Below are 16547 nucleotides of genomic sequence, written 5' to 3' on the forward strand. Positions count from 1 at the left end.
TCCCCCCCCGCGCCGGCTACAGCCCCGGTCCCGGTGTCCCCCCCCCCCCCCCCGGCGATTTAAGGCCCCGGTCCCGGTGTGCCGAGGCCCCATCGCTTCCCCTCGCCGCCCTCAACAGCCCACGGGCGGAGGATCCCCGTAATCCCCCCCCCCCCCGGGGGCATGGCCTCCCCGCCGCCCCCCGGTCCCCTCTGCCCGCCGGGCCCCCCCGGCAGCGGCTGCATCTCGCTGTGGACCGTGGTGGCCGCCGTGCAGGCGGTGGAGAAGAGCGTGGAGGCCCACGCCGCCCGGCTGCTGGGGCTGGAGCGCAGGACGGTGACCACCGAGAAGAAGTACGTGGACTGCGAGAGGACGGTGGTGGATTTCGGCAACCAGCTGGAGAGCAAGCTGGCCGTGCTGGGCACCCTCGTCCAGGAGTACGGGCACCTCCAGCAGCGCCTGGAGAGCGTGGAGAACCTGCTGAGGAACAGGAACCTCTGGGTGCTGCGCCTGCCCCCCGGCCCCCGGGGAGAGGTGCCCAAGGTAAGGACTGGCTCGTTAGCGTTATCACATCTCGTTGTCACATCTCAGCAGGGCCTTCAGGTTGTCCCCCAGGGTGCTGAACGGGTGCTGCTGGCCAGGAGGGGGGGGTCCCAGGAGCCCCGTTGTTGCCCTGAGCACATCAGGGTGTGCAGAGGGTGTTGTCCTGTGCCACGAGCAAGGATCTGACCCGGCTGATTGCTCCTGTGCATGTCTGCCTGAGCTGAATTTCACTGGCAAAAGACAGACTGTTACATTTTATAATAAACAGTAACTTCTTTCCTGTGAAAATGACACCGAAGTATACGAATTACCTTTGTTATGGGACCAGCGTAAGTGGAAACATTGAGTATTCACAGAATTAGCACGAATTAACAAAGTTATTCAAACTGAAGATCCTAGTCCTTGCGCTCATTGTGTCATGACGATACCCCCAGACAGGATTTCTTCTCTCCTTTCAGCACTTGATATACGTTAGCAGTAAAAAAGAAATAGAAATGTGGAAGTTTTCTTTCCCTGGTGCTGTAAGCACAGCAGAGGTGTCTCGCCGTACCCGAGCGGGTGCTGAGTGTGTGACCTCTACGATTGCAGGCCCCAGAAGGGTTTGACAGCAACGCCGCTGGCTTCTCCGAGCAAGAGTGGGAGAACCTGGAGGAATGGCAGAGGGAGCTGTACAAAAACATGCTGAGAGGGAACAGCGAATCTCTGATCTCTCTGGGTAAATAACGTGTCAGCTGTCGGCGCTTCTAGACTAGCTCTGTTTCGGGGGACTTCTTCCCACACCTGGGAGCTGAAGTCGTAGAAACACGGAGAAGGCTGTGCCCGCTGCTGAGGCCACGTCACCTCCAGCCCCTCGGTGGTCAGGACTCACTGAGGTGGGCACTGGCTGCCATCGCCTCCAGAGGCTGCTCCGTGCCAAGCGCAGCCCGCAGACCCCTTCCCTCAGGCCCGCAGATGTTTTCTGCGATGGGGCTGGCTGCCCGAGCCAGAAGCCACCATCTGTCGGTGGGCCCTGCAGAGGGCTCTCACCAAGTGGTGTGTTCTGGCCCATGGAGCCGCCTCGGGGCGTGCAGCTGCTGCCAGCAGCGTTTGCAGAGGTCCCTTCCTCCCCGTGAGCACCGAGGACTTTGCTCACCCCTGCAGGCCTGTGTTGCTGCAGGCTCGCTCCCTCGTCTGGCACCTACAGCGATGAGGGCAGTTCGAAGCAACCATTTTGAAGATAACATCTCTGTGCCTCAGCAGATTACGCAGTCTCCAAACCCGACCTCCTGTCCCGGCTTCAGAGAGAGGTGCCCTGCGATGAGGTGGCTTTGGGAGAGAGGGAGATTCCTGTGGAGCCAAGCGCAGGCAAGGAATGAATTGATTGCAGGTTTATCCTTGGGGATAATGCTTGTGTGTTGCTGTCACCAGACAGGTGATGGTCCTGATTTGCTCTCGCAGGAACTTCTCGGGTCTTAGGAGAAGCAAGTTCCAGGGGAGTAATAGTGTTAGAAAACATATAATGGGGTTGATCTTTCCCATTAGCAGAGTCTCTGGTGTTTAGACCTGATGCAAGCAGCCAGGACAGCAAAGAAGGAGTGCAGTGCTCGACAGAACAGGAGAACCTGGAGGCAAAAACAGTGTTGGCAGACCCCACACCCGGTGAGTGCTCTTCTGGAAAAGCGTGCTTGGACACAGCGGCAGGGAGGATGCTGTCCTGAAACGTGGTCAGCTGTGGGGTATTGGGAAGACTCCTCTACAGGGCTGAGTAAAGCTCCCAGCAGTAGGAGCAGGAGGTGCTGGAGAGAGGTTGAAAACGAATGCTGGGAGCAAACCTCCTGGGTGCAGCTAGGGAAGGGCTGAAGGGTGCTGTGACACCCGGTAAGGGAGTTCCCTCTTTATATTAGCAGAGTACGGCATTCCAGAGCCGAGCTTCGCAGGCGCTCTGAAGCAAGAGGACGAGCCGTGCACGGAGGAGCAGGGAGCCACGGAGGACATGGAGTTCACTGAGCTCAGCGTGGGTGAGTTCTGAGCAGTCCCACAACGCGCAGGGAGAGCTGGTGCTGCACTAGGGCACCCAGGATGGTCCTGCTGGGGGAGAGCGTGTGCTGAGGCCTGGGGAGAGAGCAAGAGCCTCTCTGAGGTCAGCAGAGCAGACAGAAAGCTTATCGACAACTTTACTGGTAGTAAGGATCCAGGTGAACGAGGCACTGCAAGTAAAGAGGGACATAACAATACAGGAATTGTTAGGACTGAAGTTGAGAACAATTAATTCTCCAGGTCTTCTCCAAAGATGGGCTGGGATGACTCTTTCATTCCCAACAGCAATGTAATACTCGATCAGTAGACCATTGGTAGGCAGCTCACCAGTCGCTTCCTTGTTTCGTGCTTTCTCCCTCGCCATCAGTCCTGGTCTTTGTTTCTCCTTGTTGTCAGTGGGGCTTGCTCAGTTTTTGATGTTTGCCCCGCTGTGAGTAAACCTTAGATGCTTTTTCTCATGCCCCTAGCGTCACCTCTGCATGTTGTCACCTCTCCGCTGTCAGGCACTCCTCAGCACCGGTGAACTGGGAAGCGACACTGTCCAGACAGGAGGCCGATCCCTGTTCAGATTCTGCCCTCACACTGCCCACAACCTTTTAAATGGAAACTGCCAGCAGCTGGTTGCTTTTCCACCTGTAGGCCATACTCCTGTCCGGGTCAACTGAAATTAAAAGTTTGGGTAGGAATGAGAGTCAAGAGAAAGTTCCCGGCAGGTTTAGTGTGAGTAGAGAACCCCGGGCACCTACCTCAGAGATGGGAAGCAATGAACCCTCAGAGAAAATGTACTTGTACTGCCTCAGGGGGACCACGGGGGATGCTTCCTGGCTACATGCACATCCAAAGCAGCAGTAGGCACATCTTGACTCAAAAATAGCGAGTGTTCATGTGTCCCCTTTCATGAAGGAGGCCACACAGGTGGTTCTCCACGTCCTGGGAGTAGAGGGAAGGTGGATCTCATGGGATGGCTGGTGCTCTCTGAAGAGTGCGGAGTGCGGAGGGTCATTGCTGTGAGGAGGGCAGCAGACGCACAAGGAAGCAAAGGACTGCCCCAGGTTCGTGAGACCTTAACACTTTGGAGGAGGATGGCGGCTGCGGACAGCTTTGCAAACTGTCTGGGGAGCACTGAACACTTGTCTTGAAAGGCAGCGCTCCTCTCTGCCCCCTGCCTGGTGGCTTTTCACGTTCACCACTAAGCCAGCTGAAAGGGAAGCATTCCCGTGCTTCTCAGTCATATTCTCTCTTCTTTTAGTCTCTCTTCCCTGTGTGAGAGGGGCCTGTTTGATTCGGGGGCGGCAGGGGAACGAGTGAGGGGGTTTCAGAAGCGTCTCGTGTCTCCCACCAGTGAATGTCCCCTTTGTTTTTCTCCTCAGTTCCAGCAGATGAGGTGATAGCGTTCAAAATAGAGCAGCTGGACTCCGATGAATGCCTGCAGAGCTCGGAGTCCCCCACAGCTTTATCCAGGGATTCGGAGGAGGTGGTCTTCGAGGGTCCCAGCGAGGCGCTGCCCTTTGATGGTCAGTACGGCTCTCCCGTGCCCCTGGGAAACCAGAGCACAAGCAGGCTGGTGCCATCCGCTCACGGGGAAGGTGGACTTGGCGAAATCAGCACCGTCACGTTCTACAGGCAAGACTGTCCTGAGGAGAGACCCCACTCCTGCGTTGCGTGTAGGAAGGGCTTATGTCTGAAGAAGATGCTGATGATGCAGCAGCAGAGTCACGGCACGCTGTGCAGCAGTGAGTACCCTGAGGACGGGGAGGTCTTCCTCCAGCAGCAGCACCAGCAGATCCGCGTGGAAGACGGGTCCCACGTGGCCAGGGGGAGCTTCAGGCAGAACCAGAATGCAAAAGCCCGGGACAAGGCGCGCGGCAGTCCCAGGTGCATGAAAAGCGTCGGCGCCAACGGCGCTGACAAGCCAAGTCAGAAGAGCCACACGCGGGGAAGGGCTTACAAGTGCAACAAGTGTCAGGAGTTCTTCCCCCAGAAGAAAACCCTCATCATCCACCGGCGCGTGCACTCGGGCCGGAGCCCAGGGGTCCTCTGGTGCTCGTACTGCGGCAAGACCTTCAGCCATCCCTCCAACCTGACCCGGCACCAGAGGATCCACACCGGGGAGAGGCCGTACCAGTGCAACGAGTGCTCAAAGCGCTTCACCCAGAAGCAGCACCTCCTCCAGCATGAGAAGATCCACCTGCGTGAGAGGACCTGTGTGGCTGGCAGTCGTGTGAGGGAGGCACCGCTACACAGCTTCTAGGTCGTGCGGGGCTCACGTGGCCCTGCAGCCCCAGGGTGGAAGAGGTAGGGGAGGAGAGAACCTCTGCTGCTCAGCACTGAAGTCCCTCTAACAATTTATCCCAAAGGTCCGAGGAAAGTAGAATTAGGATCCAACTTGGCATTGCTGCCCTTTTCTTCGTGGTGGTGATGGCATGCCATAATACCTCACAGTCGGCCCCAGGATCTCTTAAGAATAAAAGTGTCTGGGGCCTCTCCAGGTTTGAATCAGTTATTTGAACTGGCTACAGCGAGGTAAGGTTTTTGGAAGCAGCTGCTCTTTGCCTGGAGTTTCCCTGGCTGCTCTCCTGGATGAACTTCTGCTGCGCTCAGTTTCATGGGCAGGTTTGAGTTACAGGTTTGCAAAAGACTCCAGGCAACTAAACACGTGCACAAGGTGAGGTCTCGCTCATGGCTTGCATGGATGCCCCATTTGCCAAAGAGGGGCAGCTGGTCAGTTCCTAGCTCTCTCCATGCACAGGCCAAGTGACCTTTTTATTGCTGCTGCTGCTCGGGAAGCTCGCTCGAAATACAGGTTTGTCTCACGGAACGGCTGAGGTTGGGGGCGCCTCCGGGTCCGTGCAGTCCGACCCCTGCTCCTGCAAGGCCACCCAGAGCTGGTGCCCCACATCCGGGTGGCTTCTGAAGATCTCCGAGGAGGAGACTCCCCAGCCTCTCTCAGTTCCTTCTCTGGAACTTAAAATCAGATTTACTTTTCTGTGAACTACAGCGGTAGGGCCACATTCTGCCCTGATGTGTGAGGTTGTTCTGATGTGCACTGGGTCCTGCTCCGCTGGAGACTGGGTTTGTACTGCAGTAGCTGCGGGGAATTCGCTTCATTGCCTCTCTCCTGAGCACACCTAAGGGAGGTGGCATTGCCCAGACTCCTCCTGAAACCTGCAGGACTCCCAGTGGAACTGAAACGGGAAAGCACTTGTAAGCCAGAGGCAGTGCACAGCTGTACTCAGGCTGAAGTGAGTGTTGGGATAACTTTCTGCTGACTGCCTGTACGTTAATACTTTTTTCTTTGTATGTCACTGTTGTCGTCATCTCCCTTTCCTCCTGTTACCTTGGGGTACATATGATTTTTTTTTTCCTTGGGGACGAGCTTTCATTATATCCCCAAATGAAATGTGTTTAACAAATGGCCCAAATACGTCGTGCAACTTCAGGGCTTGCGTGGCTGCCTGACCTGGTTTAAAGCTGCTGCGGGTTCTCCCCATCACTCCTCAGGCTTTAGAAACCCCTCTGTCGCTGCCTGGTCCCAAAGTGTCTGCTGAGGGGAGGATGCAGGTGCCTGGCTCACCCCTGCAGGGACAGAGGTGTTCCTCTGGTCCAGCTGGCTGCTGGGGCAGATGTTTCAGCCTGGAAGCTCTTTTGGCCAAGAAGTGAGGTCCCTCTCCAGGTCCTCGCTGTTCATTGCTGCCTGCTCTGGTCTGTTTAAGGTAACCCGACTCGTGCAGAATCCAGAGCAGGTCAGGGTGAACCTGTGTGACTGCTCTGAGCCTGTGCTGCGGGACAAAGCTGGCACAAAGCCCCTGGCAGAAGTGTCAGCAGCGCTGCAGGTGTTTGCCTGGTGACATCTGCCTGCAGCCTCTTCTCGCCTTAGTGCCGCTGAGGTCTTTGATTTCTCAGCTTCCGACGTGTCTGAGTGGGTCTGTGTGTGGTGAGCCTCTCTGTGCATGTAGCCGGTTTGTTTTTTCCAAATAAGAGATCTGAGGGGACAGAGGGTTCCACGTTTCGTCACTTCTCGGTGCTCAGTGGCCACTTGCTGCCATAAAACTGGTCCACGTTCATTCTTTTTCTTCAGTATTTGACGTGCTGAAGGAAAATCTCTCGGCAGTTAGCAGTACAGGGCATTTGATACCCAGACTACTAGTTTGGGTCTTGTTCAGTAAGCAGGTAAACTAATCAGTCCTCCAGTGGTTTCCTGCTGACTCCGATTAAGCTGCTTGTCTCTATTTTACCTTTTTTGTTATCTTAGACTGTGAGCCTTCAGGGCAGGGAACACATTTCTATCCATGTGTGAAACGCCAGTTACATCTACGGCAGTAGATACTTGATTTTTTTACAATAATGACATTAAACTTGAACGGATTAAAGTGCGAAGTGCTCAGTGCTTCTTTTTTTGGTCCTTTCTAATGTCACTTTACCTGCGTCGCCTGGCCCTGGGTGTGAGTGCACAGGGAAAGCCTGCGTGCACGGTCACAGAGATCCCAGGGATCTCCCCATCTGCGCTGGAGGTGGGAAGGTCTGTCACACCCACCTCGCGTTCCCTGCTCAAAGCAAGTGGCGGTTTGTTGTATCTCACCTTACTGATTAGAAGACAAAAGCCTCCCTTGCAGAACAGAGTGGGTTTTCATTGTTTTTTCTTCTTTTTTTTTTTTTTTTAATACTGCAGCAGAACCTGAGCAGAAGCGTTGTTTTCCATGTGTGCATGAGATCCAAACAGGGCCTGAATGGTAATAGCATCCAAAAATAGCATGTAAATAAGCTCACTGTACAATTCTCATCCTGCAGGCAGATCAAATTGATCCTGCTGCAGGCAAAAAGTTTTCAGCAACCTCAGTGTTGCAGTCGTCATCAGCTCAGCCCACTCCTTTGAGTCTAGGAAGAGCAGGATTGTTCTGGGGTAAAGATGCAGAGGTGCTCCTGTATGCAGCAGCAGTTTGCCCTGTGACCTGAACAGCCGAAAACTTGGGAACACTTCAACAGTATTTGTGGATTATTCTACGAACCAACAACTACAGGCGACTTTTAGGGGCTGTTACGGCAAAAGGACAATAAAAACGCTGAGGTCCCGCCACGTTACCGTCTCCAGTCCTTGTTGTGCCACTGCTGTGTACGTTCCGGTGCTGACCTCCTGCTCTGCCTCTCCGTTATCATGGGGCAGTTGAGGTTGCAACAATAGTTAAAGTATAGCAGCTCTCTGCCTGCTGATGAGTTCTCGCCTGAGACGTCTCTGTAACCACAACCGTAAAAGAATCAGCGAAAAGTTGGGCATTTTAGCACTGTGGGCTGAGAAGGGTTACACTATCTTAACAGCCCTCTCCTACTTCTGTCTGTGAGACCTCGTGTTTCAACTGCTACCAAAGCATCAGAAGCAATTGATGTGCTCCATATTTCACCACGTCTTGATGCGGGCTGTGATAATACAGACGGAGCAGTATTTTGCGCAGTGAGTCATAGTTTCCCTGTTCTACCCAGCTCTCTTGTATTTCAGAGATCAATATGTACATTTCAAACAAATCTCGGAGCTATTTTGAGGTTTGTGCAGCTTAAATTTCAGAAATTCAGCCCTGAATTCAAGAACAACTATTGCCAAGTGACAGAGAAATGTGCTGCTCTCCCAAGAGAGAAGAAAAATCCTCGCCCAGACGGCGTGATGCTTACGGGACAGAGCAGAAGCTGCAGGGAGAGGCCAGGGGAGATGCAGGTGGGGAGGGAGAATTTCAGGAGCACAAGGTGATGCCTCGTGGAGTCTTCACACCTCCTGTGAACAAGTGCTGTGCTTTTGCCCTCCTTGGGTAGCACTTCTCAGTGTAACTCTTTTCTGATCTTCTACTGCATGGTTTGATACAGCTTAGGCTGGAATATGGCTGCAGCCTCTGCCTCAAAGCCAGATGTCTAGGCCGAGTTACTCTTCACAAAAGAAGAAAAAAGCATGCTCAGAAAACCAGAGAAGAACCTAAGCTGACCCAGGACAGCAACGACCCATTGGATTCTGGAGCTCCGGTGGGGCAGGCGCTGAGCTCTGCTCGCTGGGGACAGCGCCAGAACCTGAGGGAACGTCACGGAGCTGGGACAGGGGAGGATCAGGCTGGGTGTTAGGGAAAGGTTCTGCACCCGGAGGTGGTTGGGCACTGGGACAGGCTGCCCAGGGATGGGGGCACGGCCCCGAGCTGCTGGAGCTCAAGGAGCGTTTGGGCACTGCTGTCAGACACAGGGGCTGGGTTTGGGGTGATCCTGCATGGAGCCAGGACTGGGACTTGGTGATCCTGGTTGGTCCCTTCCGACTCAGGATATTTGGTGATTCTATGACTCCGTTTTGTTCAAGAGCAGCTCAAGTTTTTGTTTGTTCATTTTTCAAGTACCTTCTGCTGTTAGAGCAACTCCACATCTTTTATTGCTTTACGACTTCAGATGTTTGTTTATAAAAGCCTCTCTGCGTGTCTTACCCCACAGAAGCAGGAATTCTTTGCATACCACGGGAACACAGCCACTTCTGCATTTCGGATTGGCATGCCAGCTCTCCTGCACCCAGCGCCTTACGCAACAATTAAATGCAAGACATGAGAGCACAGGTAGGTGCAGAGCAGCTGTCCTCTGGCAGTCCCTCACCAGCAGGCCTTGAACAATGCACGTGCCACAATAGCTGTCACCTAGCGCCGTGTCCAGGTTCTTAAGCCCCTTTCTGTCCCTTCCTAGGATGAGCCAGGCTGGATGGGGCTGGGGGCAGCCTGGGCTGCGGGCAGGGGGCCCTGGGCATGGCAGGGGGTGGCCATGGGGGGCTTTGGGGTCCCTTCCCACCCAAGCTGCTCTGTGGTTTAAGGCAAGCTGGTAGGAGCAGTTTATTGTAGGGCAGGTCAAACACCTGATTCCTACTATTGGAGGTGGCTACAGAGCTGTCACAACTCAGCACCATCCTGACACCTCTCTGCAGCAAGAACAAGCACATCAGCCACGTAGGTAATGTCAGCAAGCAAACTTTTATCTTTGCAGTTGTGATCACCTCAGAGGTGAAGGAGGCCCTGTAGGTCCTGTTTTGTGTAGCTGGTGGCCAGGCAGCTTAGCAAATGGCCCGGATTAGGATGAGGTGAGGTTGTGCTGCCCAGCAGCCTGTGGGTATGGCACAGAGGGTGGCCTGGAGGTGTTATCTGATCTGGTGAAGGCTGCTCTGTGGGGACACCCGCAGCGGAGGCCCTGGGTGCTTCTGGCCAGGCTGGAGTGTGCGGAACGCGTGGAGGCATCACGCTGGGAGGCTGGTGGCGGCGCAGATGGGGTGGTAGCAGGGCCAGGCAAACCACAGCCGGGGCCAGGACGCACCGCATGGCCACCGTGCCCCTGTCCTGGGGCCGTGGCAGTGCTGGAGAGCCCCAAAACTGAACCTCAGGTGCCAGTGCTGTGCCCCGCACCACGGGTCAGCACAGGCCTCGGGCACAGAGGGGATCCTGCACCCTCACAGGTCCCAGCCGTGCTCCAGCAGCCCCCAGAGCTGGTGCCCAGCCCCACGGGCAGGCGCTGCTGGAGCTGTGCAGGGAGCAGCCCCCAGCCCCTCTCGGGGCAGCCTGGGCCAGGGCTCCGGCACCCGCCCAGCACGGACGCGCTGCTGGGGGGCAGGGGGAGCCTCCCGGGCTCCAGGCTGGGCCCGGGGCCGCTGGGCCTGGCCCTGGGCACCGCTGGGCAGAGCCCGGCTCCGGCCTCTCGGCACCTCCCTGCGGGTGCTGCCGGCCACGGCCGGGATCCCCCGGAGCCTCCTCTGCTCCAGGCTGAGCAGCCCCAGCTCTCCCGGCCTCTCCTCACAGCAGAGGGGCTCCGGGCCCTGCGGCATCTTCCTGGCCCCGCACCGGGCTCTCCCCAGCGCGTCCAGCTCCCTCCTGGACCGGGGGCCCAGCACCGGACCCCGCACCCCAGGGGTGTCTCACCGACACCGACCCGGGCCGCTCCGCCTCCCCCACAGCTCCGGGGCCCGCGGGGCGGCGGCAGGGGGCGCTGCGGGGCCGCCCGCGGAGCTCGGGACGGCGGAGCCCGGCGGCGGCGGCGGCGGCGGCCATGGCCGGTGCCCGGGTCGGGCGGGCGGCGGTGTCGGTGTCGGCGCGGCTGCTCCGCCTGGAGGCCCGCCTGGCGCGGGCGGAGCGGCAGCTCCGGGCCGCCCTGGCTCTGCGCGGCCGCCTGCAGGCGCTGGAGCGGCGGCTGGAGCGCGGAGGCCGGCGGGGGGCGGCGGCGGCGGCGGCGGGGCCGCGGGCCCCGGCCCGGCTGCGGGCGGCGTGGGCGCCCTTCGGCGAGCGGGAGCGGCGGGCGCTGCGCGGCTGGCGGCGGGCCCTGCGCCGGGCCCCCCGCAGGAGCCCCCGCGGAGCGCTGCTGCCCCGCGGTAAGGGCCCGGGGGACGGCGCGGGGCGGGCGGGGAGCCCGCGGGGTGTGGACGGGAGCGGGGAGCCCGCGGGGAGCGGCGGCGGGGCGGCGGGGGCGAGGGGGCCGGGGCTCTCCCCGCCGCCCGTGGCAGCAGAAGGCGGACCCCAGGGGCGCAGAAGAGCCCCCGCAGCCCGCCCCGTGCCTCCCCTGCCGCGGGATCCCCCGGTTCCCGGTGCTCAGAGCCCGGCCACCACCTCCGGACACCCCCAGCCACGGGCACCCACAGCAGCCGCAGCCTGCGCCCCTGTCCCACCGCCTCCCTTGTCCCCCCCTCCACCCGCCCTCCTTCGGTGTAAAACCCTTGCCCCTCGTCCTGTCGCTGCCAGCCACCCTTTTTCTCTCTCCTGGTCGCCGCTGCCCGCGGCTGTGTCCGTGAGACCCGCTGTCCCCTCGGTGCCCGCCGAGCTGGGGTGCCGTGTGGCCGCACAGGCAGACCGCTGGCTGTTAACAGCATTTTCTGTTCCCTTTGCACAAATGTGTGTGGTGGGTTTTACACCCCTGAAGGACTGCTCTGATCCCTTCACTGTGTTACCGGAGCGTAAAGGTAGAGCAAGGTGTGGAGCATCAGCCTGTCTGTTTCCCCCTATGTATTTCACGGAGGTGTTCTTCTTTTTCGATAAGTTTTGTTCATAATTTTCTCTTACTGATGTTCTTACTGAGCTCTATTCTAAGACATGCTCTTTATGAAGCGGTGAATTTCGGTATCTAGCAGTGCTTTTCTGATGGGCTGGAAGTGCTGTGGGTTTTACCGAGGGTGACTGAGCAGAGAATGGCAGAGCCAAAACAGCAGCAGGAGTCAAGAACGAGAGTTCAGTGGCACCTTCCTCACTCCAGGACACCTGGAATGAGATTTGTTTACTGATGTTGGCTGCAGCAAACCAGACATTACAGCTGCAGAAACTTTTGCGTGTCTCTGAAACTCAACCCCCTGCTGAGGGCTTTGTGACAGATACCTGAGGTCTGCTGAAGGGATCTTGGGCAGCAAGAGCTAGATCCAAAGTGAGGTTTTCGCTGGTATGAGAGCTAGAACAGAGCCGCTGAGCCTGGGATGGGATGAGAGTTTTAATTAATGTTGTATACGGAATTAAAATACGCTTGGTGCCTATTAACAGAGGACAGCATAATCCATGTTAAGCAAGAGGAAGAGTTGTGTGCAGCGGATCAGGAAGAGGTGGAGGCTACGGGAGCTCTGGAAGAGCCCTGCCCAGGTGAGTAACTGCATACCTCGCAGGGAAAAAGAGGCAGAGGGATTAAATTCAAAGTTTTTTTTTTGTTTCCCCCTCATGTATTCCAAATATTTTATAAAAAGCTCACAGGTTTTGAGCAGACTTGCCACCGGTCCTAACTGGCAGGCAGCTGGTATTTCATCTTTTCCCTTCTCGCAGCCACCTTGGAGTTTGTGGCTGGTTTTCATCCGAACAGTGGAAGGGGAAATGTTTCACTCCCCCTTAAATTCCTTACTCTGCGCCCCTCAGGCTGACAGCTGTAAGCTGCTTATTCACTTTTTTGGGCCAAAGGGTTAGCTCGGAGGAGGCAAAATCAGTGGCAGGACCAGATGTGCAGCTGGTGCGGCACCTTACTCTTTACAAAGGGTGGCAGCTCTGTCTGTTGGCTCCGCTAATTTTATTTGGCCTGTCGCTTTTAAAGCAAACTGGGATTTCTAGACCTTTCTGCCAGATTTCTAGGAAGTGGGCTTATGGGAGCTCATGTAAAATCTAGGGTTGGCATGGGGAAGAACAAAACAAGGACAAGTCTCACCCTTGTAAAATCTTGAACTTGAGCACTTCTGATAAGCTTGTCTTGAATTTTGTCCTTTATCAGAGCCAGCGTTTTATGAGCCTGAGACTTCAGGTCAGACCAAGAGAGGCACAGAGGCGTATGCCAGAGAGCTGCAGGGCACAGAGGGTGAAGACATCCCAGGAGACCCTGACACGGGTGAGGATTCCCTGGAAAAAACTCCCAGTGTAGGAGTGACCACTCGGGTGGCTCTTGACGTGTTGGCTCAGGTGGCTCCTGAGGCTTTGCCAGCACTTTTCTTACCTTTGTGAGCTCCTAAATCTTCTGTGCTTTGCATCTTTCTCCAGTGTTTCTCAATTGTGTACATTTTCCCCAATGAACAGAATTTCAGACTTGTGCAACTGATGTTTTGTCATGGATTAAACAAGAGGAGGAGCCACGCTGCCCTGAACGGCAAGACTCAAAGAAAGAAGAAATCCGTACAGACCCAAGAACAGGTCAGTAATGAATGTCAGCTGAGATTTCCTGGGATAGTGGATCTAATTTAGAGCATTTTTTATATTATATTAAATGTCTTGGCCTTATAATGTAAGCCATGAAAGAACCGATGCAAACCTCAGTCTGCCAGTTAACGTTTGATCACAAAATGATCAGGTTCTGTCAGCTGAAGTCTCTCTTCCCTCCCTCAGATGCCCTAAAACTGTCATAAACACCGCCTTGGTTTTCTGTTTAGGCAGGCACAGTGGTGTGCTCAGGTTGGTAGTTCCAGCTGGCTTGGTGTGTCCAAACCTGGTACCAACGATCGTGGAGCCTCGGCTTTGCGTTCCCAAGCAGGAGAGCTCTCCTGCAGCAAAATGCAAACAACTTTAGGCAGCTTTAATGCAGACAACTTTAGGACGTGCCGTTTGGAGATGACCATGGTAACAGTAATTCAGAGGAGGTTTTGGACAGAGCAGATGGAGTATGGATTGTAGTTGAGGTGGAGTTGATTGACAGAGATTCATCTTTGGATCAAGGCTCAACCTCAGGGAATAGGTGTGCAAATTTGGACAGGGATTTTAAATACAACCTCTCAGACTGCAACCCAGGACAATTCAGTATAGCTCTCAAGTGGAAAATTGAGGAGGAATACGCAGAAGAATATTTTGTATGGAAATCAGTTGATAGCCTAGAATGCCTTCACTTCCTGTAAATTATTTGGGCATTCGTGGACACTGACAGACACGTGGTGAAGCTGCTAGGGAGTAAATTGATGGATGATCCCTCAGTATGCCAGTGACTGTGTGGGAACTGCCTATGTGAATGGTTTCACCCCACAGAAAAAAGATCATCTAGGATATTGCCCTGGTGTAAGGCTGGATCAGCTCCACCTAACTCTTTCCTGAGACATCTGTTCAGGCTGCTGTTAGAGGCCTCGGGGCACGGGCTCCCAGCTGACTCTGTTCCAGGCCTTCCAGGCTGTCCTGCCGCGTACCACGCAGCTACCGAGGCGAGAGGGCGTGCTGGGACAGTTACGCTGGTGCCTTTTGCGTTCACGCTTTAGCTTGGCCTGTGGCAACATGTCTGTGTGCTGGTGTCCTAGTGTGCAACAGGAGAAATAGAAGCTCGGGATGTTTCCGCAGTGTAGATAACGTTGGTCTCAGCCGGCTGATCTGTGGTCCCGCACCGTGCTTGGTGGTGTTTTCGGTAGCAATGCACCACGGTGGCAGGGTCACGGGGGCAGAGGAACCATGGAAAATGAGAAGCCTGAGCCGAAGTCCACTGATGGAAAATAATCGTGAAAACAAAACAGTGGGTTATTGTCACAGGAAGCTGTAATTACAGAAGAAGGGAATTTGCAGTCAGCGGAGCAACAGGCAGGGACAAGTGGGGTGTACTTTGTCCAGTGATAAATCTAGAGCTGTGCCTAAGCGGCTAAGGTGCTAGGTACCTTTTGGGGTTGGATTATTGGGAGTCAGAGGAAGGCAGGAGAGGTGTCAAGAGCAGAGACAGTCTGACTGAGAGCTGTCAGCTCTGGCGGCCTCGTGCCAGGAGCGTCTGGGTATCAGCTGCAAGGTGCGAGAGCCTTCTTCTTGCCTCAGCGCTGCTCTGAGCGCTCTGAACTAAACGCGGTAGGGGACTGTCTCCCCCCAGAAGCCCAGCCTGCAGAGAGAGCAGCCCATGTACAAGAAGGGGTCGTTTACACTGATGTCTTTACCTGGCTTTGCTGCCTCAGCTTGGACCTTGCTTCTCGAGATGCGCGGTGGAGCATCCAGAGGGCAACTGAGAGCACTGAGCTGCAAGTGTCCACCCTGTTATTTACACTGCGATCTTAGGCTCACGCTTCAGACACCTGAATGAGAGGCAAAGATGAGACATTGCCTTAGTGATTTTTCACAGAGATTTAAAGAAATAATTGCTAACAGACCGTTTATTTTCCTGGAGATTTGTTTCAGTGGAACTCTGGTACTCGCCCTTCCCCTCAGTACTAAAGCCTCCCATCTTTTGCACTTTGCCCATTGGTGCAGCATGCCTATTGAAGAATATATTTTCTGTGATACCCTTAAGAGGCTTCCTTAACTGAAAGTCTGTGAAATCTGTCTGTTTCAGTGCATGATGAGAACATGAAGAAGGATTCTCTGGCAGATAGCTTTGGAAGCACGGTTTGTGACTCTGGTATACTGGGGAGACCCGGAGAGAAGTTTTCCAAGGATCCTACCCCTGGAGTGACGTGGGACAGTCAGTGGAATTCAGAAATGATGGAAACAAACACCACCAGGAACGGCTTTGGGGATGACACTCGGTACAACCAAGCATTTGGTGAACACTTAGATTTCTTTAGCGCTCAGGAAAACAATGTTGGAAAGAGACCGTGTGCGTACAGCAAATGCGAGAGAGACTCCAGCCAGCAGGAACATCTTCCAGCTCCCCAGGGAGACCGAGAAGAGATGTTTCCAGGCCCCGTGTGCGAGAAGAGGCTCAGCGAGAGGATGTTCCAGCAGCAGCCAGGTGCTCCGGGGGAGAAACGCGGGGGGCAGAGGGCTGCTCCTGCCTCCCGCGAGGGGCTGCCCTCGGGGCCGCCGCTGACGGCCCGCGTGGAGCACGGACAGAAGGCTGCAGGCGGAACCAGGCTCCGCGAGCACAGCGGCCTTTGTGCAGAGGACCGTCCGTCTGTGGGACACGGGGAGAAGCTCCCCGCCGAAAAACCCCTTACCCAGCCCCTGCGGGGATGACCCGCGGGACGTGTCGGAGGCACCCAAGGGCGGCTTGGTGAGCCAGCAGCAGAGCCAGGGCAGGGGGAAGTCCTACATCTGCAACGACTGTGGGAAAAGCTTTGTTTGCCATTCCTGGCTCGTTCGACACCAGATGACTCACACAGGAGAGAGGCCCTACAAGTGCTCAGAGTGTGACAAAAGCTACCGGAGAAAAGATTATCTTTTAAACCACCTGCGCCGCCACTCGGGAGAGGGGCTGTTCCAGTGCCACCTCTGCAGGAAAAGATTTGTGCTCAGGAGGAGTTTAATTAAGCACCAGGAAAGTCACGTGCAGGAAACACAGCTGACTGTGGGCGCTTGGCCCTGCGCAGAGATCCGGGAATCTGTTGTGCACTCCAGATAGAAAATCCTGCCCAGCTATGGGTTTCCCGGCCCGTTTAGGGGCAGGAGTGCAGCAGGATCTCTCAGGGGACAGGAGGAGGCTAAAGAGCAGCCGCCCTGTGCCCCCTGCCCGGGAAGGGGAGAATGTTGGGGGTTGTTTTCTTCAGGGCATGTTGGGGTGGTTTGTGGAGCTGCCTCGCAGCTCTCAGCGGTGCCTGTCTGTGGCTGTCGAGGGTGTGTAGGAAATCTGCCGTGCTCAGTTACTGCTGACTGAGTCCACTCCGGGGAGAAGCGACA

The 16547-nt window shown here is 55.8% G+C and overlaps 1 protein-coding gene across 1 annotated transcript; it reads left to right on the top strand.

The window, feature by feature from the left end:
- The first annotated feature begins 162 nt into the window (after positions 1-162).
- On the top strand, positions 163-16032 carry LOC118251761 (zinc finger protein 282-like). Its single transcript, XM_050709289.1, has 8 exons — positions 163-513; positions 1111-1237; positions 1762-1866; positions 2406-2519; positions 12051-12146; positions 12790-12873; positions 13059-13172; positions 15265-16032. The coding sequence occupies exons 1-8, from the start codon at positions 163-165 to the stop codon at positions 15885-15887; spliced, it is 1614 nt and encodes a 537-aa protein (XP_050565246.1). The 3' UTR covers positions 15888-16032.
- Positions 16033-16547: the final 515 nt, after the last annotated feature.

This window comes from Cygnus atratus, chromosome 2, assembly GCF_013377495.2.
Source record: "Cygnus atratus isolate AKBS03 ecotype Queensland, Australia chromosome 2, CAtr_DNAZoo_HiC_assembly, whole genome shotgun sequence".
Taxonomy (NCBI): domain Eukaryota; kingdom Metazoa; phylum Chordata; class Aves; order Anseriformes; family Anatidae; genus Cygnus; species Cygnus atratus.

Bases quoted from the DNA above. Each gene is read 5' to 3' on its own strand.
- LOC118251761 (XM_050709289.1), top strand. From the start codon at position 163: ATGGCCTCCCCGCCGCCCCCCGGTCCCCTCTGCCCGCCGGGCCCCCCC. The intron at 1,867-2,405 runs GCAAGGAATGAA...TCTTTATATTAG, and splicing joins TCCTGTGGAGCCAAGCGCAG to CAGAGTACGGCATTCCAGAG. The intron at 12,147-12,789 runs GTGAGTAACTGC...CTGAGACTTCAG, and splicing joins TCTGGAAGAGCCCTGCCCAG to GTCAGACCAAGAGAGGCACA.